Source organism: Oculina patagonica, chromosome 7 (genome assembly GCF_052425735.1).
Source record: "Oculina patagonica isolate OP01 chromosome 7, crgOcupat, whole genome shotgun sequence".
Taxonomy (NCBI): domain Eukaryota; kingdom Metazoa; phylum Cnidaria; class Anthozoa; order Scleractinia; family Oculinidae; genus Oculina; species Oculina patagonica.
In genome coordinates, this window is record NC_135764.1 from 5,171,351 (window position 1) to 5,195,410 (window position 24,060).

The 24,060-nt window shown below is 40.8% G+C and overlaps 2 protein-coding genes across 2 annotated transcripts in view; both read right to left on the reverse strand.

Annotated features, from left to right (window-relative positions):
• LOC144659656 (uncharacterized) overlaps positions 1-24,060 on the reverse strand; it is an 86,150-nt gene that overhangs the window by 41,514 nt on the left and 20,576 nt on the right. The window lies entirely within an intron of this gene.
• LOC144659659 (uncharacterized) lies at positions 12,402-17,055 on the reverse strand. Its single transcript, XM_078520152.1, has 2 exons — positions 14,504-17,055; positions 12,402-13,652 (listed from the first exon to the last, which is right to left on the reverse strand). Exons 1-2 carry the CDS (start codon positions 16,549-16,551, stop codon positions 13,634-13,636), a joined length of 2,067 nt encoding a protein of 688 aa, XP_078376278.1. The 5' UTR covers positions 16,552-17,055; the 3' UTR covers positions 12,402-13,633.

Genomic DNA, 24,060 nt, shown 5'->3' on the forward strand with positions numbered 1-24,060 from the left:
TCAGACTGGATTGATGTTACCATTCCTGATGGAATGTATGATTACAAAGACTTGAACGACGCTTTTCAAACTCTTACAGGAAAAACTGATGATTCAAAAGACATTTTTGAACTTTATTTTTATACCACGACATACAGAGTCACAATTTTGATTGCAAATGATTACGAGCTTGATTTAAGAGAAGGTGATTTTTCAGATCTTATTGGTTTTGAAAAAAAAATCTTGAACGATGCAAACAACGTTGGCGATCATGTTCCGAACTTGACGAGAGGGGTAGACTGGATTTATGTTCATTGCGACCTTGTTTCAAGAGCTGTTGACAACATTGAAGACGATGTTTTGTACACGTTGTCAACATCGACTCTTCAAATATCTTATCCATTTTCGAAAGAGCCCCGTCGACTCTTGTGGCATCCAGTTAACAAATACCGAATTAACTCGATAAGAATCAGAATCAGTGACGGACTTGGAAATGACCTTTTTTTGAACGATCAACCTGTCGCTTTGAGCATTTTTATTGAAGAGGAAAAATGATTTTTTGAGAAAAGTATAGGATGAACCACCCAAGCGAATGGACGAGGTTTTACGACAGAGGTCACTACAGATATCGGCACAAAGGAACCGGAGTCGTAAGAGATACTTTATTGTCTATCGGTAAACGATTTGCAAAAAGTGGGAAAAAAAAGGCTGAAGAGGCAGCCAAAAAAGCTGCTGAAAAAGTCGCTGAAAAAGCTGCTGAAAAAGCAGTTGAAACTACCAAAAAAGTTGCAGAGCGCGGCGCGGAAAAAATTCAGCAAGTTTTGAAAAGAAAAAAAACTCTTCCACCTGATTCTCAAAAAAAATCAACTGTGAAGAAAGGACTTAACCAAACTTCGAGACAAAAGCTTGAAAATATTTTGAAAAAAAAAGAAGCAACTATGGAGAAAGGACTCAACCAAACGTCGAGACAAAAGCTTGAAAATATCTTGAAAAGAAAAGCAGAGATGAAGGTGAACCAAATCATTTCAAAAAATTAATTTTTTTTGTGGATAATATATACACCTGGTTTTGGAACGATGTTCAGAAGCGAAAAGTTTTTGGAAAAAACTGAGTTCATGAGATTTGGGTTAGACAAGCCCATAACAATTCCTGGAAACGATCAGTTCCAGGCAAAAAGTGGCTACAAATTTTCTGTGACTGACAGAGACAACTGGTTCGACTGGTACAACGCTTACATCCGTGCAGATTTTGCATTCGAAGTAAAAGCAGATGGGACGGCTGTTGCAGGAGCCACACAATCAGCGCCGATTAATGGATCTTTTTCTTTAATAAATAAACTTGTGGTAAAATCTGCGGGAAAACCTCTTTATAACGTTGACAACGCTCACAAGCTGATATTTATCAAAAACTTGTTGGATTTTTCCGATGACTATTCCAGAAGTGTGGCAAAAAGCCAGTTTTGGTATCTTGACACGGCAAATGATGACCGAACAGCAGCAGCCTCAACAAACGAGGGAGCTAAAGCAAGAGGGGCGTTAGCCCACGGGGGTTTAACGGTTAACACTATCATTCCTCTCAACAGGTACTCTTTTTTTGAAGAGCTTAGTGACAAGCTTTTGCCTCCAATGCCGCTTGAGCTTGAAATACAACTTCAGTCTGATGAAGAACTGATTTGGCAGAACAACAACACAACACACAGGCGAATTGTTGTGAAAACCCTTGAGCTGTGGGTTCCAATGCTTCGGTTTACGAGCGAAGGGCAAATGCTTGCAAATGAAGACTTTTTAAAACCAAGAAAGTGGACTTACATGAGTGAAATGGTGGAGCCCAGCACCAGCCAAAGCGCTGCTTTCGGAACTTGGCAGATAAGTCCTGGAATTAAAAACGCAAAGCATGTCTTCATCTTTATCCAGCAGACCCGAAGGGTAAACGCTTTTACCCAAAACCCGTACTTTTTTGACACTTTTAACATTGACGGAGATGACTCAGCAAAGCTTGCTACTTGCAGGCTGCAGTACGGTACTTCCAAGTTTTATCCTGAGCTGGAGTATGACGAAAATTTCAAGCTGCGAATCCTCAACGACGTGATGAATTACCGTTACCGAACAAATGATTACAATACAGGAGTCCAGCTACAGCCAACCAACTATAACACACTTTACCCTTTGCTTTACTTTGACCTTCGAGAAAACAAAGATAACCTTACAAACGACCCAAAGCAGCTGATTTTTCACTACAGGCTGAATGAAGCGGCAAATGCCCATGATTACACGATATTTGCTGCTATTATGTATGAAAGCGAAATGGTTCTGAAGCAGGTGGGCAACGAACTGGTTATTGTCTAAATTTTTTACAAAATATATATACGATGTCTTCTTACTACCCACACAAGGTCGCGCTTTCTGAGGGCCAAAAAAACAGCCTCGCCAAGGCGTTTTTGAACAAAACATCAATCACGCTAAGACTGAAGTACGAAGACATTACGGGAAAAAATGGAGACTCTTTGCATCTGACCTCGCGGCAAATTAAAAAAATTCAAAAAGCCGTTAGCGAGAAAAGGGGGGTTGATCTGAAAATGAGCAAAACGCAGATTAAAAACGCAGTTAAAATCATCAAAACCGCAGTTCTTGGTAAAGGGTTGCAGGTAAAACCAAAAGGTGGAAATGGTATGAGGGTCCAGCCTGCGCCTGCGCTTGCAAATGTGATGCGGCGGCCGCCTCCATTCATTGGAACTTGGGGAGAAAAAAAATGAATTTTAAGGACGTTCCTTTAACTGATTTTGACCTGTTTGCGTGGTGTGATCAACTCAAAATCCCGATAAAAGGTGTTTTTTCAAGAAACGAATTTTTGCCAAAAAATCACTCTCCCTGCATAATCAACATGGACGACTTGGGCGGCCTTGGTACTCATTGGGTTTGTTGCTTTCGAAAAAGCGAAAAAGAAAGCTATGAGTACTTCGACTCTTTCGGTTTGCCCCCACCCGCAGAATGGGAAAATGAGCTTGTTCTTGAAGGAAAAAAGAGCTTTTTGCGAAACAACAACCAGATTCAGTGGGAAAAAAGCGTGCGGTGCGGTTACTACTGTTTGCTTTTTTTGAACGAACGAAACAAAGGGCGGTCGTTTAAGAAAATTCTTGAAATGTTTTCTGGCGATTTGTTGAAAAACGAAGCTGTGGTCAAAAAGTATTTTTTGCATCAAGTATAAAATGGAGGTGTATTGCGTTAAAGAAAGAAAGTTTACTCCCAACGTGCCCGGCAGTGAAAAAGTGGTAATAACCAAAAATGCCCGAAAAATGTTGAAAGCCAAGTGCGAAAGCTGCGGCATCACAAAAACAAGGTTCCTTTCGAAAAGCCAGAGCCAAGGAGGCGCTTTAGCAAGGCACAAGACACGCTTGGTTGACAAAATCGCCGAGGGAGCAAGCATGTTTTTGTCTGGCCCCTCTCCCTCGTTTGCAATGGCAGGTGCGAAACTTGCGGGGCAAGCATTCAAAGGAGTGAGCGACAATGTCAAATATTTTCGAAGAACATAAATTAAACAAAAAAAGACAAAAAAAAAATAAATGGAAATTCAAAAAGTTTACTGCGTGAAAGAAAGGCGTTGCACTTACAACGAGCCTTATACCAAAAGAACTGCGATAAACATCGAAGGTCAAAAAATTCTTGAAGCAAAATGCATCAGTTGCGGCATAAAAAAGGTTGTTCGTTATGACCCGGTAAAAGGTTTTTGGACTCCTAAAGGCGCTTGGAAAGCCAAGCAAAAAACAGAAATTTTTTCTCAGGTATATAAATGAAAGTCTATTGCGTAAAAGAAAGACAGTTCACTCCCAATGTGGAGGGAAGCGAAAAAATCGAGATAACAAAAAATGGCCGAAAAATGTTAAAAGTGAAATGCGCCAGTTGCGGAATAACGAAAACAAGATTCGTTTCAAACAAAACGGGGGCAGGTGTTGACATTCACAAAGCCATCGGCAAGCTACCAAAACCAAAAAAAGGTTGGACTCTACCAGGTCACAACTACACTGGTCCCTACAATCCTCTTGAAAAGCAGCTTACATACGACCCGAAGACCGGAAAGATATTGAAAATCATGCAGAAGCCTACCGGGGCGACAGACGCAGTCGCGATGCAACACGACGTTGATTATTCCGTGTGCGAAGGAAAAAAAGACGTGAAAGGTTGCAAACATGCTGCAGACAGAAAAATGGTGAAGGCGCTTGATGCAATTCCCAAAAACAAGCGCCAGTGGGGGCACACTTTGGCAAGAAACACTATCGCGTCAAAGCAGAAGGTCGGCTTGGGTGTCGGTGAAACGATCGACAAAAAGGTCGGTGAGAAAATTCCTGGTTTTAAGCAGGCTCAAGATCTCGGCATGTTGTTAACAGGAGCTCTCGGTGGAGATAAAAAGCTTCTTGAAAAATATTGGTCAGGAGACATAGCAAAGGGCGCTTTCAACACCAAAACGGGGTTTTTCAGCAAAAAGTTTTGGACTCACCCTTCAGAAAACCAAGACCCTTCTTGCTCAGCCACAGTTTATAACAAAAAAACAGGAAAATGGGTTAATCATTATTGTGATTAAATCAAAAAAATTTTTTTGTCTTCAAGTATAATGGCCCCCGCAACCCAATACAGACAAGCCGAAATCAAGGCAATGAAACTGACCTTGGAAAATCAGCAGGCCCACTACGAAAAGACTTCCGCCAAATTCAAGCGCTGGCATACTCGCTGTCAAACAGCTTGCGCTTTAACGGGCGGTGCCGCGACGATTCTTACCGGCTCAGGTCTCGCAGCTTCGCTTTCCGCTGTCGGCATTGTCGTTGGCGGGCCTTTGATTGGAATAGCAACAGTTTTTTCTCTCACTTCAACTTCTTTGGGCGTCACTGTCAAGTTTTTCTTGCAAAAAGCAAAAAAACACAAAAAAATACTTTCACTTGCGGAAGAAACTCTGTTTGCAATCAACTCTCTCACTTCTGCGGCCCTTGAAGACGGACAAATTTCTGACAAAGAATACCAAGAAATCGTCAAAAAGTACAGCGCCTTCTCTTCGAAAAAAACAAAACTGCGTTACTCAAATCACACTGACAGCGCTCGCTCCCACCAATCTTGAAAATGTTTTTCGGCAGTTTTTTTCGTTTTTTCATTTTTCGTCAAATTTTTCTCCAGCTTTTTGATCATTTCTTCTTTTTTTGGCCAAGAATCTGGTAGCTTTTTAAAATAAAAATACAAAAAACATGTGTAGTTAATAGGTCTTTTTTTTTGGCAGTCTTTCACCACGTTTGCCAAAAATCGCAGCCTTGATGGATCAAAATCTTGCCAAACAATACCGTTTTTTGTTAAAACTGTTTTCAAATATGACAAGTTCGCTTTCGGCGCAACCGACCTTTTTTCTGTCTTTTCCAGGTATTCGAAACCGTGGGGTTCTTGAAAAACGATTGGTTCAAAAGTTTTCTTTTTCGCAACAAGAAACAAACAAAAATTTTGGATATCTTTTTTTGTCAATGGTTTTGCCCCGTAAAGCACACCATAAGGGTCATCAACAAATGGTTTTTTGTCTTTTAGCCACTTGAGGCTTAAAGATTTGACAAAGTTATAATAAATCGTTGTCATATTATCACTAAAGCCTGCAAGGGTACAAGTGCAATCAACGAAATTTTTTTTTTCTTCCATGTTATATTAAGTCTTTTAAGTTCAAATGGAAAATAATAAATTGGAGGCACGTTACTACAGCCCTCAAGGATACTGGAAAGGAATTTCTGCAATAAAAAAATTAGCCCAAGCCGCAAAGGTTTCCGAAGATACTGCAAAAAGGTGGCTCGGAAAACAAGCTTTTTGGCAAATCTACCTTCCCGCACCACGATACGTTCCTCGTCCAAAGTTTGATGTATCTTCTCCCAACGCGGTCCACCAGGCGGACCTTCTTTTTCTTCCTCATGACAGATTGCCGCGAGGGCGAAAAGTTTACAAATACGCGTTGACTGTTGTTGACGTTGCCAGCCGTTACAAAGAGGCCGAGCCTTTGACCTCAAAAGATTCAACTGAGGTTGCAAAAGGTTTTCGGGCAATTTACAGGCGTAGTGCACTGAAATGGCCACAAATGCTGCAAGTTGACCCCGGGCGCGAATTTATGGGCGCTGTTACCAAAGAAATGGAAAATCAAAAAACAGCTATTCGACGCGGGCGTGTTAACATTCACAGAGATCAGGCCATTGTTGAACGTTTCAACCGCACACTGGCAGAGCGCCTGTTTGGTTATCAGTACAGTGTCGAGTTGACCCTGCCATCTGGCCAGCGGTCGACAGCGTGGGTTAAGAGGCTACCCGAAGTTATTGCCGCTCTGAACAACGAAGTTACACGGCTGACGGGCAAAAAACCCTCAGAAGCTATTAAATTAAAAGCCGTTGCCGCCAAGCCGTCGACTCCTTATTTGAGGCCTGTTGGTAAAAGCGAAAAAAAGCTCCCCTCCTCCGTGAATGTTAGATATTTGTACCAGCCGGGTGAGTTAGAAGGTGGCGGAAAACGTGCCACCGATCCAATCTGGTCTTTAAAAGTCTTTTCGCTTGAAAGAGCTGTAATGAAACCGAACGAACCTGTTTTGTATTACTTGCAAGACGGCCCTAAGCGTGGCTTTGTGCGCGAGGAGCTGCTCGTAGTACCTCCTGATACCGCCCTTCCACCAGTCAATGCCAGCTAAACGTGATATTCAATCGGTTCGGTATGTATTCCATCTTCAAGCACCCAACGTTTGTCGTAATAGGCGCTCAAACCCAGTTTTTCCTGCTCGTAAGTTACCATTTTTCCTTCCTTCATACGGAAGCCTCTGTTTGTTGCCATGTCCTTATGACCATTCAGAGCGGCCTTAAATCCTTGCCATCTTATTTCGTTTTGCGTCTTGGACATCCCCTTAGTGCTGAACTTCTTTTTTTCACCTTCTGGTTCCTCAATAAAATAACACTTTGAGCAGAGCGCAATCATCCGGCTGCCCGTACACTCTAGCTTAAAGAGCCCTGGTGTGCGGCCGCTCCACTTATCCCAAGCCAGCCATTGTTTTTTTTGGGCCTCAAATTCTTGTGTTAGCTCAGGTTTAACGATGTCCTCGAGCTTCGAAGCAGAAATGGCCATGTAACAACTGTCTGTGTCCATCTGAATTAGCTCAAAGTCCTTTCTATCAACATACTTATCCAAAAAGTCGTAGTAAAATTCCAAAATGCGCAGCTTTGCCAACTGGTAAACAGCGATCCCAACTTGAAAAGGCCTGCTGATTGTTATTCTTGGCTTGCGGCTTTCCAACTCGTACGCTTGCCCGATTTCATCTAAGTCACTAAAATACGCACTTCGCAGGGCTCTGTCAACCACTTTCTCATCTTTGGTGTATATCACATTCATTTGCCGTTCTAGTGCCTCGATCAGCTTCCCGTATGGAGTGTTTCCAAACAGCTTAAACACGTCAGCCAGCAAGGCCTTGCTCTTATCAACATCACCTGTTCTCCGCGCCTCTGTCACTTGTTCCACAAACCAGGCGAAGATCTTTTTCGGTTGATAGTCAATCGTTCGGTAAACCGCCGTTATCTCTGCCCCGTGTTCCACATACCAGCGCAGCAGTGGAGCATACAAAAGAATTTTTTTGGCTGATAGGGCCCCAACGAGCTTTTTACCATCTCCACGATTTCTTTTTGTTTTTTTCAAGTATTCATACATGTGTTGTGGAACGGCTTCGGCTGGCACCTCTTTGTTGAAAAAGAATGGCGGCATCTCTTCAAACTTTTTCCACAAATTTTTTGGAATTTCTATGTCAACTTCCGCAAATCCAAACCATTTGGGTATATGAGAAGGGTTTTCTCCTTTCAAGTTTTGCATAAGGGCATAGGCAGCAAAGGTTTCCATTCCTGTATAGTACCGAAGTTGTTCTTTTCCGCATGGCATGTCTTCTAACATTGTTGACAAATAGAGGGCATTTGCGTCGTAGCCAACGATGTTTTTGCACAATTTTGCTTTTTCGAACTGGTGGTCTCTTATCTTTGTGACGTCAACTTCGTGGTACCTTGTGAATACTATGCTCGGTCCTCCAACAACAGCCCCTTTCAGCATATAATACGCTTGTTTGCTCGGGCTGTACATTTCTGCTCCCCTCTCAACCGACCCACGAAGCAAGTAATGCAAACTCACGCCTGGAATGCTGACGGCGTCTTTTAGGATGTCAACACCCTTTTCAGTGTAAAAAGCTTTCATTTTTTCTAGAGCTTCTAGGCCGGGAGCCACATCAAGGTTATTGTAATAGCGAAGCCAATCTGCAAAAGTTCGCATTCCCTTTTCTCGAAACAGTTTTTTACAAGCTTTCCATTCTGAAAGTTTTAGCACAAAAGAGTTTTTCAACTTTGAATACCAAGCAAGATAATCTGGCAACCCTGGGTAGTCAAGCTTCTCGGGGGAGTCAAACCACTCATAAGGAAACCACGATTTCGTAGCCTCACATCCGTATGCCTTAACCCACTTTTCATAGCTTGTTCCTGGCCCAAGGTAGTTGATAATGTCAAGGAAACGGAAGCCCTGAGTGAGCAAGAACATGATTTTGTTACAGTTTTTTGCCACTCTGACTTTGCCCGTTGTGTCAGCAAGGCGGTCTGCAAAGTTATTTTTGATCAGATTCAGATCGTAACTGCCAGAGTTGAACCCAACAACAGGTACCTGGTTGCACCATTCCTCAATTTTTTGTCGCTGCGCTTTTGGAAGCAGGCCAACGTCTTTTGGCATGAATTTCGCTCTTACTTGAGCCCGGATGTTTTTTCCGCGTCTCTCCAGCTCTTCCATAAACTTGCGGACCAGCTCCGCGGGGTCTCTTTCACAGATGTGGGTGGGCTCTCTTTCAAGGGTGTCACCGATGCTTACCGAGATTGGCACGTGTGCGTTTTCGATCGTGAGTGTTGGCGTTGGTTCCTTTCTCTGATTATTGTCGCCATACGCCTCGAAATCGTACAAAATCGCGTGCGGGTAGCTTTTTGTTTGCGCCCGCGGTGTATCAACAACGATTTTCCTTACTTCGCACGCCCAAGCCTCGATCACGCGGTAGCCGGCCCTTCGTAGCAATCTTGTACGTTTCATTGTGGCTTTGAACCTGTCTTCGCGTGTTTGGTCGTTGCGGTCAATGATTTTGTTACGATCTTGCGGGTAACATTTTCGACACCCGTGCCAGTGGCAGCCGTGGTATTGAAATACAGTTTTGGAAATAGGGTCGTACCCGTCGACTGGTGCGCGCTCAACCCAACGCTCGCCACCATGTCCGCACATTGCGTGGTGAATGTGAATTTTCCGCCGCTTGGCTTCTTGGTCAAGCCACCGAAGCGATTCTTTGGAAGCTTGATGGTTTGGATAGAAAGCCTTCTCAAAGCTTGTCTGCGGTTCTTCAACCTTTTTGCCCGGGCAATCAATTATTGTTTTTCCTTGGCTGCAAGTTTGATAATGCCGTTTAAGGTTACAAACTTTTGTAAATCTCGCGTTGCAATGGGCGCATGCATACGTATTGGCTAACCTTTTAATATCCTTAATGACAAACGCGTGCCCTTCGAAAGTGCCGATTGTCAGAATGTTCTTCAGCACAGCTGGAGGGTTTCTTTTTAGGTGCCATACGACTTCCTCATCTTTTACCCTCACAGGCTCATAAACTCGGATGCCGAGCCAATCAGAAAAAGCGGCACCCTGATTCAGATGCCTTTCAACTTTATCTAATTCATCAAGAGATGTTTTTGGACAGTCGGTCGGCACAGTTTCGAGTTTGAAGAAACTCTTTGCGAGACGACGGGCTGCTGCTGTGCTTCGATCAATACGCGCTCCTTGGTGCACAGCAATACAACGCCATAGACACAAATTATCAAGATAGGTATCTAGCGCAACCATCGACCGGCCATGCGCAAGGTTGCGAAGCCAGTCTGGTAAAGGGCCTGTGCCTAACAGCGGTTGTCGGTCAAGCACAACCTTTACATCAACATTAAAAAAGCTTTCAAACTTCCACTTTGTAGAAGGTCTTTTAATATTGTCAGGAGCCAGGCGTTTTGTCTCCTGTTCGGTCAACCATTTTTCCGCTGCAGAAAGCTTATTAATCCAAGGTGAGCCTTTGTTAATGTAGTAAACAATGACCGTATCATCTTCAATGTTGCGCAACTGATACGAGTAAACATGCCTGATATAAAACGCTGTGTTTACATTTTCTCGAATTTTTTCCATAAAGTTTGGTGTAAGGTCTTTTTCCAGACCTCTAATGAAGCGCCATCGAATAAAACGCCGGCCACTATTTTCCTCCCCCTCGTCTTCCGCGACATCAAGAAGGTTTAAAATCTCATTCTGATAATTTGTTACCACCCAATTTTCGTGTGGTACAAAAGGATCAAATTCATTTTGAATGTTCTTCCTTTTTTGCTCCTTCTTTTCTTTGTGACGAAGTCGCTGAGGGGGTTTTGGGTGATACTTTTGTGCAAGCAACGGTTTTAGCAAACGCTTTTGCACTTCAAGCGGGATCGGCTCATCCAGTATATTACGGACAACTTCACGAAGTGGGCCCGACATTTGAGGCATTCGCTCAATTTGTCGCTCAACAAACTTGTCAAATTGACTTGCTTTGTTCGCGGTCAACAAGGTCTTGCTGAAAGCCATGTAACTAAAAAGCACAAATGTTCAATTGACATGAAGCCGCGACCTGAACATGGTATGCAAATTTTGTTTTTTTCCGCGTGGGTAAACAAAGTCGGGGAATTTACCGTGACTCATTAACACTTGCCAAAAAACGCACTCCAGCTGCGATAAAAGCGTCTAATTCGAGGTGGTATTTGTGTGACTCCCTCTATACTATTCGCGAGGTCCAAAAATAAAATGCAAATGATTATACCCCCTCTACGAGGCTCAGAAAACATCAGCGTGTTCTGAAAGAAATAGTGGGAATCTAAGCAAAGTTATCGTTTGCAACAAGTGTTTTAGAAACACCGGCTGCTTTAGAAAGTTTTTTTAGGAAAATCGTCCGCCATTGCGGTCTGTTTGTCTGAGTCTTGTCTGAATCATGACGTCACTCGCGCGCTTCGCTGTTGTTATGAAGTTCACTTGACCACCAACGCAACACAATAGTTTCTATACAAAATATTCGTTTTTATTCAATTTATTTGAGGTTTTAGACTAAACGATGACTATTTTCAAAATATTTTATTAAAAACTTCATTATAGTATTCTTTCTCGTATTCTCTCGTTCTCTGTCTGTGTGGTCAGAAGCTTCCAACATTTTAAAACTTCTTAGTTATGGCTACTATGAAAACAAAATTTTCTTCAGGCATTATTTTGGGTTGCGTATTTTTGATAAGGTTCCTAAAAATACTTCTAAATTGTTTTCGATTGTTACATGGTTTTGCAGACGATATAAAAGCGTATGAAGAGAGAGAAGTGTTTTTGACCTAAATTTGTTGTTTAAATACTGCATTGAGTCTGAGTTTTTTTAATTTTTTATTTTAACCTGTGGTCTACTTGTATAGAGGTAAGAAACGTTCCGTAAAAACATGTTCCATAAAGCCTAAATAATCTACATTATGTTCTTTTTTAAAAATTATACAAGTTCAAACTTTGAAAAGGATTTCATCCTGATAAATTTCATATATTGATTTCTGATAAAAGCAACTAGAGGTGATCTCTCTTATTACCACCATTGCGACATAATTATTTTGTGCACATTACAGTGGATTCTAAATTAGTTTTTCTTCACCTTACAATACAACATAGTTCGATAACAGAAATTAGCACGACAATTGTAACATGCTTCAGTCAACTCGATTTTACAATTCAAAATATTCGCCTTTTCAAGCATTACAAGGCTGTTTAAGGGCCTGTTTATATGGAGGAGAGTTGTCCCTGGTAGGAGGGTTACCCTCCATACCGAGCCACCCCGGGCGAGAGAGCTTTTCATACGTTTCTTTATAAATAGCTGCGAACTGTTTATATGAGAAATTGCAAAGTTGGCTCGGGGGGGGCAGGGTGACCCTGGGTGGAGGGTCACTCGCTTTGAAGGTAGGGTGACCCTGGGGAGCGAGCCAACTTTTATCCATATAAACAGTTTGGTTATTTTCGCCTCGCCTACCAGGGGCAAGTTGACATATACACAGCATGCGCAAACGCTGCAGTCGACCAAAACAAAATTGCAGATACATTGAAATCGAAGTCGGCGGTAAATTTGTCCAAAAAATGGTCGTGGTCGATGTTTCAGCGTTCCTGATTTTAAAAAAGCAGACATAATAGATGTTTCAAAACAACTCTCGCCAGTCTTTTGAACCGAGAGGGCCAAGTTTTGGCTCGGTCGACAGGGACAACTTTTTCATATAAACGCTCGGCAAAAGATAGCTCGGGGGAGAGGGTAGCCCTCCTACCAGGAAAACTCTCCTCCATATAAACAGGCCCTAAGAAGACGAACAGTTCTCGTTTCAAAAGACATTTTTTTATCTCCGAACTACAATTAAAATAAAATAATTATCTAATTGCCAGCACTACAAGAGTAGCTCATCCAGCACCTCAAAAAGACATGTTTGGATTCAAAATCTTTACGATTATGCTCAGTTACTACTGGCAGTGTGTACACTTCATTTTTGGCATCCTCTTACTGAAACATAAGCTTCTACATTTTTGCGCACGTTTTTCGGCTGAACTGGCTTGGATTTTGAAATTTTCCCTAAATGGTAAATGTAACCACATCTTGACTATCTTTAGTTTATCACATGTACATGAAAAGCCTCTTTGTTTTTTGTTTGTTTCTCTTTCTTTGCGGAAAATCGTGTCGAGAGCGGGAGACAGAAAAATCGCGCGCGTAGTGAGATGGTAATTTCTCTCACACTAGCCCGCGCGCACGCTCGCTCTGCGCGCGATTTTTCCGTCTCGTGCACCTTACACGATCTTTCGTAAAGAAATGAAGAGGCTGTCCACAGCCTAAAACATGATATTTTGACATTTTGTCATTATGTTTATTCACAGATCTAATTCAAAACTCTGTACTTTTTTTAGAAGCATAGCGTTTCCCAGAAGTCATAAAAGTACTTCTGATTTTACAGTGACACATCTACAAATGTCTTTGACAACCTGCCTGCACCTTGTTAAAGAATTGCACAAGACATTGGTAGCAGCAGAGTCTCAGAATAAGCAACTAAACTTTGCTAGAGTTGCAGTTCTTGTTATTATTTTTATATACCCCAATGCCTTTGATTTTAAGCGCGAATCTTGATCGTCAAACTTGACGACCTGTAAAAAGCGTAAACACGAAAGTTTCGGAAGGAGGTCTCAATTTAGTGCTAGTTGATGGCAATCGTAGGCGGCAAGATGGATCGAAGGGTCATCCAGCTAGGACGAGGGGGTTCACGAAAGATAATGGATGGCAAACGACACAATTGTCCAGACCCTGACTACGAAGATTCTGTGGCTCCTACTGCGAATTTTAAACCGTTGCAGTCAAATCAGTGAAACAGGTTTTGTCCTACATGACCTCCATCAAAAATTGAGCAAGATCTCTGTTTTGTCCGTTTTATGCGTACCACGGCACGAAACTAAATCCTCGCGAAAATAAAAGGCATTAGGATACATGATCAGATTCTACTGCATCGTCCAGTCACCGGATTTGTCTGGAAATTCCAACCAGCAGTCTTCACTTTTCACTCTTGAAGCTTGATCCTGTCGCAAAAAAGTAAAATTAGGAATTACAACACGTTCAATAGGGTGTAATAACAGCACTAAAATTCGAGGTCAACTAGAGATCCTAACCGAGTTCGTACAACAATTCAACTGATGCTATCACAAGTTTCTTAGAATGGTAATTAACCTAGAATTTACATATATTACTTAAAAGCGTGAACTCGCAGGAATTGCACACATTATGACATAGGGCGGCCAATCTAAAGATTCAGCAGGTGGTTTCCCGCTGGTAAACTGGTAACTAGAAATTGAAGACTCCTCATTCAAACCGCCATGTTTGTTTTTGAACTCGTTACCCTGAAAATGGTGCGAAAATGTCAAGCGTTGCGGGCCACTGTAATGAGTAGTACTTACATGCCGTTACTTTCAAGTTTACTTGCGGAAAAGGCCACCATAAAAAGACGATAACGAGAAACAAAATAAAAGAAAAATAATAATAATAATTGCTTTTTTAGTTCACTACACGTTTATAGACCAAATATAAATGAATTTTAAATGGTGCTTTCCAAACATTCAAGAAATCACAAACAACCCTTTTATAATTTTTGAATCATTTCTAAGCATAAGAAATAATGTTTTTAACCGTGTTTAAATAAAGATACAATTTAATTTGGCTGGGGTGGACGGAGGGGATGTTGGGATGGGTGATGCAAGTCAAGAGTATCACGAAACTGACAAAGAAATGGGGGGGGAGGTTTTGCAAATGTGATCAAAACCACATACCAGATGTAACGGGAAGTTCATGTTTGTCGAAATACGCGATCTCAAAACTGAAAAATTTTCAACTTTTAAGCCTTTTTTGTTTACTTTTTTTCTTAATAACAGCTCACCTTTTGTTCTTCCTGCTGTTTTTATCTTGCGGCAATTTCACATGAAGAAGTTTGAAACCGTGTTTGGAATCCTTAAGGCCAATGGCGATAAGACTCTTACGAGGACAGGCTGCTAAGCTGCACACTTCGCTTTCCATGGTAATTTCACTTAGCAGGTCACCAGACTTGATATTAAACATTCGAATACAATTACCTCTTGATACATGACAAATGTTTATAACGCACTCCTCGTCACTGAGAAACTTGCAATTATGTTGCTTTGTGTAAAACTTGTTATAAGACGAACATAACATGTGAAGTATTCTCCCTGAAACTGCATCCAGGACGTAAAAGTCTTCAATACGGCATACATGTACATCTTCAGCATCGTCATTGCCATCATCAAAATAGTCCTCAATATGGCGTACGTCTTCAGGATCGTCATCGCCATCATCAACTCTGGGGTTTCCGGCAACTACACAATACTGTTCAGTAGGAGAAAATGTATTGCACTGCAAAATCGGACGGAAAGGCGGAACTATTTTCCAGCGTACAACTTCACCACATTCCATCTGCAGTGAATAAGTTGTATCTGAGATCAGCTTTGTGGTTATCACCTGACATTTACTGTTACATGCAACAAATTGTCCACGAATAGTGATTGTTGACACGTCTCCACTAGTTGTATCCAGAATGATCACTTTACTGTCGCTGTACCAACTTACACAGGCCACCCATTCTTCTGATATGGGGATTACACTTGTAATGTACCCTATGTCGGTCCAACTTCGGATGCACTCAGTGAACTCAAAATTCCACAGCTGTAATTTTGACTGTTTGTCGAAGTCTGCATACATGTATGGAAGACACAGAATACCTTCTCTAACAGCTGTAAGATGGCAGTCAGCCACATCAGCTTTAGTGCTTTCTACAGCTTTGAATTTCCCTCTTGAGATGTCCCACGCTTTAAGTGTCATTGCAGACGCATCCGTTCCAGTGACCGCATGAAATGTGTCACCGTTCAAGGAAATTGCGACTTCACTGCCCACAGTGTTTAAATGTCCATCTGTAGACAATGTATCTTTCATGAGTTCGTCACGATACAACAACTTCACGACATTAGCCTGATTAGCGTGAAAGGGTAAATTCAATACAGATTGCTTATTTAGCACAAACGCAAATGCCGGTGTCAAAGCACTACTTTCAGATGGATAGCAAAAAGGATCTCCCAATAAAAAGCCGGTCTCAGAAGACGATTCAAATTCCCAAGGGTAATAAGATACCTCGCAAGAAAAAACATCCAACGAAAAGTTGGACTGATTTTCTACTTTGACATGTAAACAGAAAAGCTCATTGCAGTTGTCATAATACTCATACCCAGCTAAATGAAGACCGAAAAGGAATCGACAGTCAGGAGAGACTTTTATCATTCCACATTCTTTTGAAGGCTTTGTCTGTGCTAGGGTTTTAAAACCGTCCATCATATCAACCAAACAAATCGAGCCAGAAGGGTAAGTGGAAATTGCCAGCAGCCATCCACTACAAGACCACGCAAAAGATAAAATATCTTCTTTCCAGGCGTAATGAAGAATCTCTGACCCATCTGTTAAATTCCACATTATTATTAACTTTGCATTGTGTGGGCAAACAGTTAGCATCTTGGACTTGTCTGTAGAAATTGAACAAACCGAGAAACGGCACTCGCTTGAAGGAAAAAGTGGCCTCAGTTCACCTTCAAAAGTATAGGCCTGGCTCAGGATTCCTGGCAAGACAAGGTCGTCAGTTGGATGAAAAACTACTGAGCGGTAAAATGAAGCGCGAGAGTCCCTTTGATCTCTGTCTTCAAATGGCATACAGTGATAAACATCCCTGTAGTAGTCTTTCCGTACCTTGGTCCAGCGTTGCCATAGATGCTCGCCAGTACGAAGCGACCACAAATGAATCGTGCCATCTCGACATTCACACACCATGTAGTCATGCTGTGGTGAAACATCAAAACAAGCTACTTCAGCTGAACAGTGAAAGCTGGTTTGAACAGACCCATCCAGATCCTTGTCCAAATACTCCATATACGGAATTTCAGAGTATCTCGTCTCCAAAAGTTTTAATGCTTCAGAAGACCGTTCAGGTCCACCTTCATTCAACAAGGTTTGAAAGATGGCGTGAGGAAGTTCTTTTAATGTGTTAATATGTTCCTTAACAGTAGTAATAAAGTGCTGAGGGCTGTATGGCTTTTTCCAAACAACGCTTTCATGTCTTCCTGCTCCTGGAAGCAGAGAATATCTTCACATGCCGCTGTAGAGTTGACAAGTAGTTTCGCATACACTACTTCTAAGTCCAAAACGTATTTCTGTATTACTTCTTCAACGCTACATACTTTGGCATCCTCTTCCAGTTGTAGCATGTGCTGAACACCATGTTGCAGAGCATACTTTGTAGTGTCACTGAAGTCCACACCGTGAACGCCTTTTCTTTTCACATCATCAAGTTCATTTATGCAGAGCTTAGAAAGGACGTGATGGCCTTCTTTTTCGTTTACACTGAAGTGGTGCTGTCCATAGATAGACTTTTCAATTAACCAGTCTTTGACCGACTTGTGAAAGAAGTGAATACGACTGTCTTGAACAGGCAGAAGTGCCGAGACACACCCAATCACCGCAACCACCTTTCGCTGGACAGCTGATGACGATTTACATGTACCTAGCAACAACAATTTGGAAACAAAACCGAGTGGCAGAGGCTCTCTTGCAGCTGCAACCGCACTCAGACAATTAATAAATCGAAATACAAATTGGTCTTCCTGGTCTTCGGTGATCTTCAGTACCTTACGTAGGTCGGTCTCCAGACGCTCAAAATACGATTGGTAAACAGATGAAATACCTGATGGTATGGTGCTGTCCAGCAGTTCAGGAGTTAGGAGTGGAACTTTTTCCTTTATGAAATCTACCAGGTAATGAGCATATAACATGACTCCTTCTGACTTTTCAACCAGTGCTTGCTTGCAAGATGATTTCTTGATTCTCTGTTTGCAATACATGGCTTAGCTGCTTTTCAAAGCACAGATGAATGTCCTTCAAGTTCTCTTCGTTGTTTGGCTTCAGCTCTAGAGGGTGCAAACAATTAAGCCTGTCTGCGATTTTTATTTCAGGTCGTGTTGTCACCAGAAATCGAATCCAAAGTGGAAGTTTCTTAAAGTAATTGGCAATCACGTCTAGTAGCTCACTGCGCCCTTGGTGTTCACTTTCGTCTATGCCATCTATGACCATGAGATACGTTAAACCAGGGTCATTCAAGCTGGTTAGAGGTTCCTCCAAAAGCAATTCAAACAGATCCTTCACTTCCATGTCGTTGATCTCTACACCCAGATTTCCGGAAAGCATTTCCACAAGAGCTTTCTTGTAGTCTGGAAAAGAATCAGCAAGGTGACTGGCTAAGGACTGTAGCATCACCTTGGGATTCCTGTGGCGTGCCCTGTCATGCTGACAGAAGTGGCTTCCTGCTAGCCTTCCAGTTTCTAACATCTTTTGGCACATCTTGCCTGAGATAACAGACTTCCCCATCCCTGCAGTCCCAGAGATCACCATCACACGGTTTTGGGATCTTCTGTCATTTAACCAGCTCTCGACTTTGGTAAAGATCGACAAACGGGTTCCATCGACGTAGCTGTCTGTATGACGTCTTACATCTTTCATCGTGTCAATCTTCGCCAGTTTCTTCAGGAGTCCATCTTCTTTGTTCGTTTCTCTCTTTCCTTCCAAGTCTTCCACTTTCTGTTCAAATGTCTGCTTCAAATTTTCCAGACGCTCACTTACGTCTTCTACTTTTGACTTCGTATCTTGAATTGCTTCAAGCTGAGATTGACGAGATTCTGTAACAACGTGATGTGTTGTCTTCCCAATGTGGAGAACTTCTTTCAACTTCCAACGGTCTTCTATCTGGGTCTTACGTACTTCACCAACAGTTTGCTGTGTTTCGGTCTGTACTTGATGTACTTCTTCTAGCTTCAATGTGCTGTCCTGAAGTATCTCATGATCTTCTAGTTGGGTCTTGCGTACTTCATCAACAGTTTGCTGTGTTTTGGTCTGCACCTGATGTACTTCTTCTAGCTTCACCTTGCTATCCTGAAGTGTTTTACTATCCTCTAGCTGGGTCTTGTGTACTATATCAACAGATTGTTGTACTTTGGTCTGAGATTGACACACGTCCTTCAGCTGTGACTTGATATCCGCTTCACTGTCTGCCCACTCAAGCAACACGTCAATATAGTCTCGTTCTCCACCACGCTCTGCCTTCAATCTATCAATTTCTGCCTGTGGCAGCCCAAGACTACGGAGAGCAGCACTAATTTCTCGTCACATAGTATTAAACTTTGGTGTAGCAATACCAGTAGTGGTAACATGACCATACAACTCATTCCGAAAATACTTAATGCGAGCAAGATTTGCCTCAAGGGAGGTGTCCCTGGGGTGTGGCTTCCTGTGCCATCCTCCAGGGGGAGAAGAAAGTCCACAAATGTTGGTGAGAAGGAGGAACAGAAGAGTGATGTCGAAATTCTTCGAATCTGGGCTGACCCCTCCAGTTGCGAACAGTTTGTTCCACTGAGGTCTATTTAAATACCCATCTCTAAGGAGGTCGTTCAGAGTACCATAGTGGCTATTGAGGTTAGTGGCCAAATGTGCTGGGGGATGATAACGGTCAAAATGATTCCTCAGAACTCTCGTTCCACCATCAATGAGAAGTCTGCTCAGCTTGGCTCCATTTGTCTTCTCTACAGAGCTGGCCAGAGGTGAAGGTGCAGCAGTTGCCATCTTAATCCAAAGTACAAACGGTTAGTCCTCCAGTTGAACCTGTATGACATAAAAAGCATTTTACATATGAAGCATATCAATAATATATATTACATAAATCGCTCGGGCATAATTGTCTGGTTAAATTTGTGCCATTTAGTTGGCCTCTCAGTCACAACATTTGCTTACAGTGAACTTGGCTGTCATTGAAAAGACTCAATATTTCTTACTGACCTTTGTGTGATTAAGGATAATATTATTTCTACAGCGTAGCATAAGAGGGTTGTAAAGCTGTGGCTATAGCTGGAGTCTTTTATGTGCCTATGAAGTTAACTTTATGGTCCAGCGTTATGGGGCCGCAATGCGTGCAGAGACCTTTGTTGCTGTAGCTGTAGGGTGCCGCTCATGGTGGTCAGTAATCAAATTTCACTTGTTTTCCCTCGTTATTTTAGCAATGTATTTTTGCATCACATTTCTTTAAATCGTAAGATGCTATCAAAAGAAACCTAGTTAAGAAAGTAAATTAATAAGCTTTCATAAACAATCATACCAATGAACAATGTTCCTCCGGATATTCAATTTTCTGTCCTTTTATGTCCATCTCCAATTTTCCTAAAGTCAAGATTAAATTATTTTAAAACAATGCAGGGTCTGCAGTGTACATGTAGCTGGATTCAACAGAAAGTACTAGGTGAATGGTGTGAAATGAATAAAGCCCAGACCTTTGTTTTTCTTGTTTTGTTTTGTTTTTTGCACTAAAAAGCTTTATTGGTGTAAGTGCTTACAGTACAAGAAAGCAATAAACTAACAACAAGCAAGAAAAAAACGAAATTCTAAAGGTATTTACGTGCGTTATAATTACTTTTACATACAGTGCATACATTTATACAAGGATACAAGCTAAAGAAAACGTAGAAATAGTAGTATTAAAAAAAGATAACATACATGTATTTATGAGAAAAAAAAAGCTACAAAAGATTTTCATTAATACTCCATTTTCTGTAAATGCTTATACAATGAAAAACTATGCTTCGAAAGTTTTCTGTCACTCCTAAAAGAAAAACCTAATATACAAAGAGAAATCGCAATCCAAAATAACAAACTGCCTGAATGCCCAGACCTTTGTTGCTGTAGCTGTAGTGTGCCGCTTATGGTGGTCAGTAATCAAATTTCATTAGTAAAAATAAATAAAATTGAAATAATAAATGGGAATTTACAGTGGCATTCTTCCACATCTCATAGTGGCTCTTCTTGATTCCACTATTTCCAGATCGAATTGGAAATTGGCAGTGTTGGCTTTTTGGAGGTAGGAAAACTGGAGAACGTGGAGAAAAACCCTTGGAGCAAGGACGAGAACCAACAACAACTTCCCTTATTATTTTAGCGAGTGCTGTATTTTTGCATGACATTTCTTTACTATAAAATACTATCAAAAGTAACCTGGTTAAACAAATAAATTAAAAAGCTTTCATAAACAATCATACCAATGACCAATGTTCCTCCAGATAGTCTATTCTCTGTCCTTTCATGTCCACCTTCACTTTTCCTGAAATCAAGATTAAATGATTTTAATACAGGGTCTGCAGTGCAGTTATGTAGCTGGATTCAAAAGATAGTGCCAGGAAAATGGTGTCATATAAATAATAAAGCCCAGACCTTTGGTTAAAAGCAGCTGGATACCAATATAGAAAGTACAGTTGAACCCTGGTAACTTGAACTCTGAAGGGAAACGAAAAACAGTTCGAGTTAGCGGGGTTTCGAGTTATCGGGGTCGATTGAATATTTAATTTGCCAAGTTAATAATTGACAGTTAATCGATTTTTCAGCACTTTAGTACACAGTACAGTGCAAATTAAACTTATCTCGTCAGAAACTCTAACACGACCATACATTCTTATGAAGAGTGGGAAATGACTGTCAGATATGTAATCTGTTCGTTGCTCTAATTAAAATCAAATTGCTGTAGTGTTAAGAAGAGTTAATGGGACATTTCAATGGGCAACCGTGGCGAGTTGCAAGAACCAGAATTCGAGTTATCGGGGCAAATTTGACCCAAATTGTGATCAAGGGAAACGAAAGTTAGTTCAAGTTAGCGGGGTTTTCGAGTTATCCGAGTTCGAGTTAACCGAGTAAAAATGACTGAAAAGTGGGGTCAAATCCAAGGGAAATGGAAGTTTGTTTGAGTTAGCGGGGTTGTTCGAGTTATCCGAGTTCGAGTTACCGGGGTTCTACTGTATACAGCTGTAGCATGTAATTTCCCATATCAGGTAGAGCTTGCCATGCTTGCTGGAATTTCCAGCCCAGTGTGGTATGGCAACAGGAAGACTAGGTCTCTGGTTACTTCAAAACTGTTTGTACCTAATTTATCTGAAGCTACTTTGTTTTATTCAGGTTAAAATAGAGAATTTACCCTTCCAGAGTGGAAGGAGGCACAGTGGCAGTTAACAATCTTGCATCCTGAGCAGGATAGAAACTCAAGCCTTAATTGAACCATAATTGATACTCACCCATAATTGATAAGCAGAAGAAAAAAATGTTTTGAAACGAGCCAACGCAGTATGGTTCGAAAAACGTTTTTATGTGAAAAAGTCACAATAAAGCAACATGTAGCCCTGTTCCGTTTTGTCATCCACCAGAGGGGTTTTATATCCGGAGGGGCTTTTAACCGGATGTATTTTTTGTTTCTGAGGTTGAAGGGCATATAACCAGGGGGGCTTTTAACCGGAATTTTACAGTATCTACTAGATAATATTCTCACAGCTTGTGTTTTGTCTAGGAACTTTTTACAGAATCCCCAAGCCAGATAAATTTTTTTTTCTCAATGTTATGTAACTTCTGTTTTCAAGCCAAATGTAACAATAATGTGAAAACCAAAAAAAAGCTGGCTGATATCTAGTCTAGATTCCTACCTTAAGTTTACTTTAAAATGATTCATACCTGTGGTTGTATATCACAGCTTGGAACCAAAGATGTACGTGTAATATTCACCAGTAAAAAGTACCTGAAGAAATCAAAACGTAAAAAGGTTAAGATTGCATTTGCATTGGGCCAATGTGGCCCCTTTTTGACGGAACTAATATCTTAGGTTTCCATGGCATTAAGCAACTATAGGATCCATTATTATTGTGCTTGGGTGGTATGCAACTCCATCGCAGGGGTTTAAGCCCCCAGCATTAAATTTGTTGGTACCCATTTATACACCTGGGTGTAGAGAGGCATTGTGAGAGTTAAGTGTCTTGCTCAAGAACACAACACAATCAATTCTGGACCACTTGATCTGGAGTCCAGAGTACTATAACCATATTAGGCCAACACACCTCTCATAAACCAAAAAAAAACAACAATAATAATAATAATAATAATAATAAAAATAATAATAATAATAAATAAAATATGATGACATACTCGGGTTCTACTACTAGAGGTTTCCACCTTTCTATTTCTCAACTTAACAAATCTGAACAGCATTCATAATGCTGCAGTGAAAATGAGCCATATGAGGCAATGAGCAAGAAAATCTCTGGTAGCTATATATGGTTTCTCACTTCCATGCTTGAAGATCTTACCCTCGAACACTGACAAGAAAATATTTTAGCAGCTATGCAAATCAATTTAATTGATTTGCATGAGTGATTGCAACTACTAAAGAGAAGGTAACTACAACACTGTACATTTGTCGGGTGAGGGCATGAGGTGAATTTTCCACTCACTACAGGGGACAAGCTGTTTTGTTTTGTAAGAAACAATGTTTATTGGGGCCTTGCTTAACAGATACTGCTAGTGGTTTTATACTCACATATTATGACAAGAAAATGTTCTCAAGCAGCACTTTGCAGATATCTTATTTTTTCTGTTGCTGTGAAAAATATAGGCCTTGTTCACAGTTGTGTGATGCTGGGTTAATGTATATGGTCAAGCCTATTGCCAGATGTTTGAAAACAGTTGTCACTGCAGGAATACCGTCAAGATCCATGTATAAGCCGCTCCTTTTTACTGGGGGGTGCTGCTTATCTACGGAAACTTCTCTGGTTGAAGGTCTCAAAGCCCTTATTAATATTCATAAAAAAAACTCCTCAAGGTACAAATCATATGAATCGTATGAATTAAAATTTCATCGAGTGTTTTGAAGTGATAATATTGAAAAAATGATATCAAGAGAGCATCCGAGTTCAAGATATTGTGAACTCAAACTAAAAGGGAGGTATGACAAGTGAAATTTTGCTTTCATTAGCCTTTAATTTATTCATAATTTATTAAACATTGCAACAACCGCCGTGTCGGTGTTTTGAATCTGTGCTTGTTTGCCCTTGTTTGTTTACCAAAAGAACTCTACTTGAACTTCAAACTTTATTGTCTGTATTTTTTTTCTTTGAAATTTGAGCTTCCAAATTGGGGGTTCGGCTAATTATCTACGGGTGCGGATTATACACAGAACTTTTTATTTTTTTTTTTATTTTTTTTTTATTGAGAACAACAAATTTTCTTACAATACTAACAATACTTACAATACCACAAATTACTTAAACAAAACTAACATTACTTACAATACTAACATTAAGTACATTACTTACAGTTACTAACAGTACAAGAAAACATTGTTAACAATACTGACAATACCTTATATCCTAATAAAATACTGGTGTTACCTACCATATTAACATTACAAAACTTACAATACTATCTAATTTACAATACTGTATTTGCTTATTACTTATTTAAATCTACATATATATTTCTCTCTTTTTTTTTTTTTCTTTTCTTTTTCTTTTGTTTTTTGCTATGCTTTCAGTG

Bases quoted from the DNA above. Each gene is read 5' to 3' on its own strand.
- LOC144659659 (XM_078520152.1), bottom strand. From the start codon at position 16,551: ATGGAGTATTTGGACAAGGATCTGGATGGGTCTGTTCAAACCAGCTTT.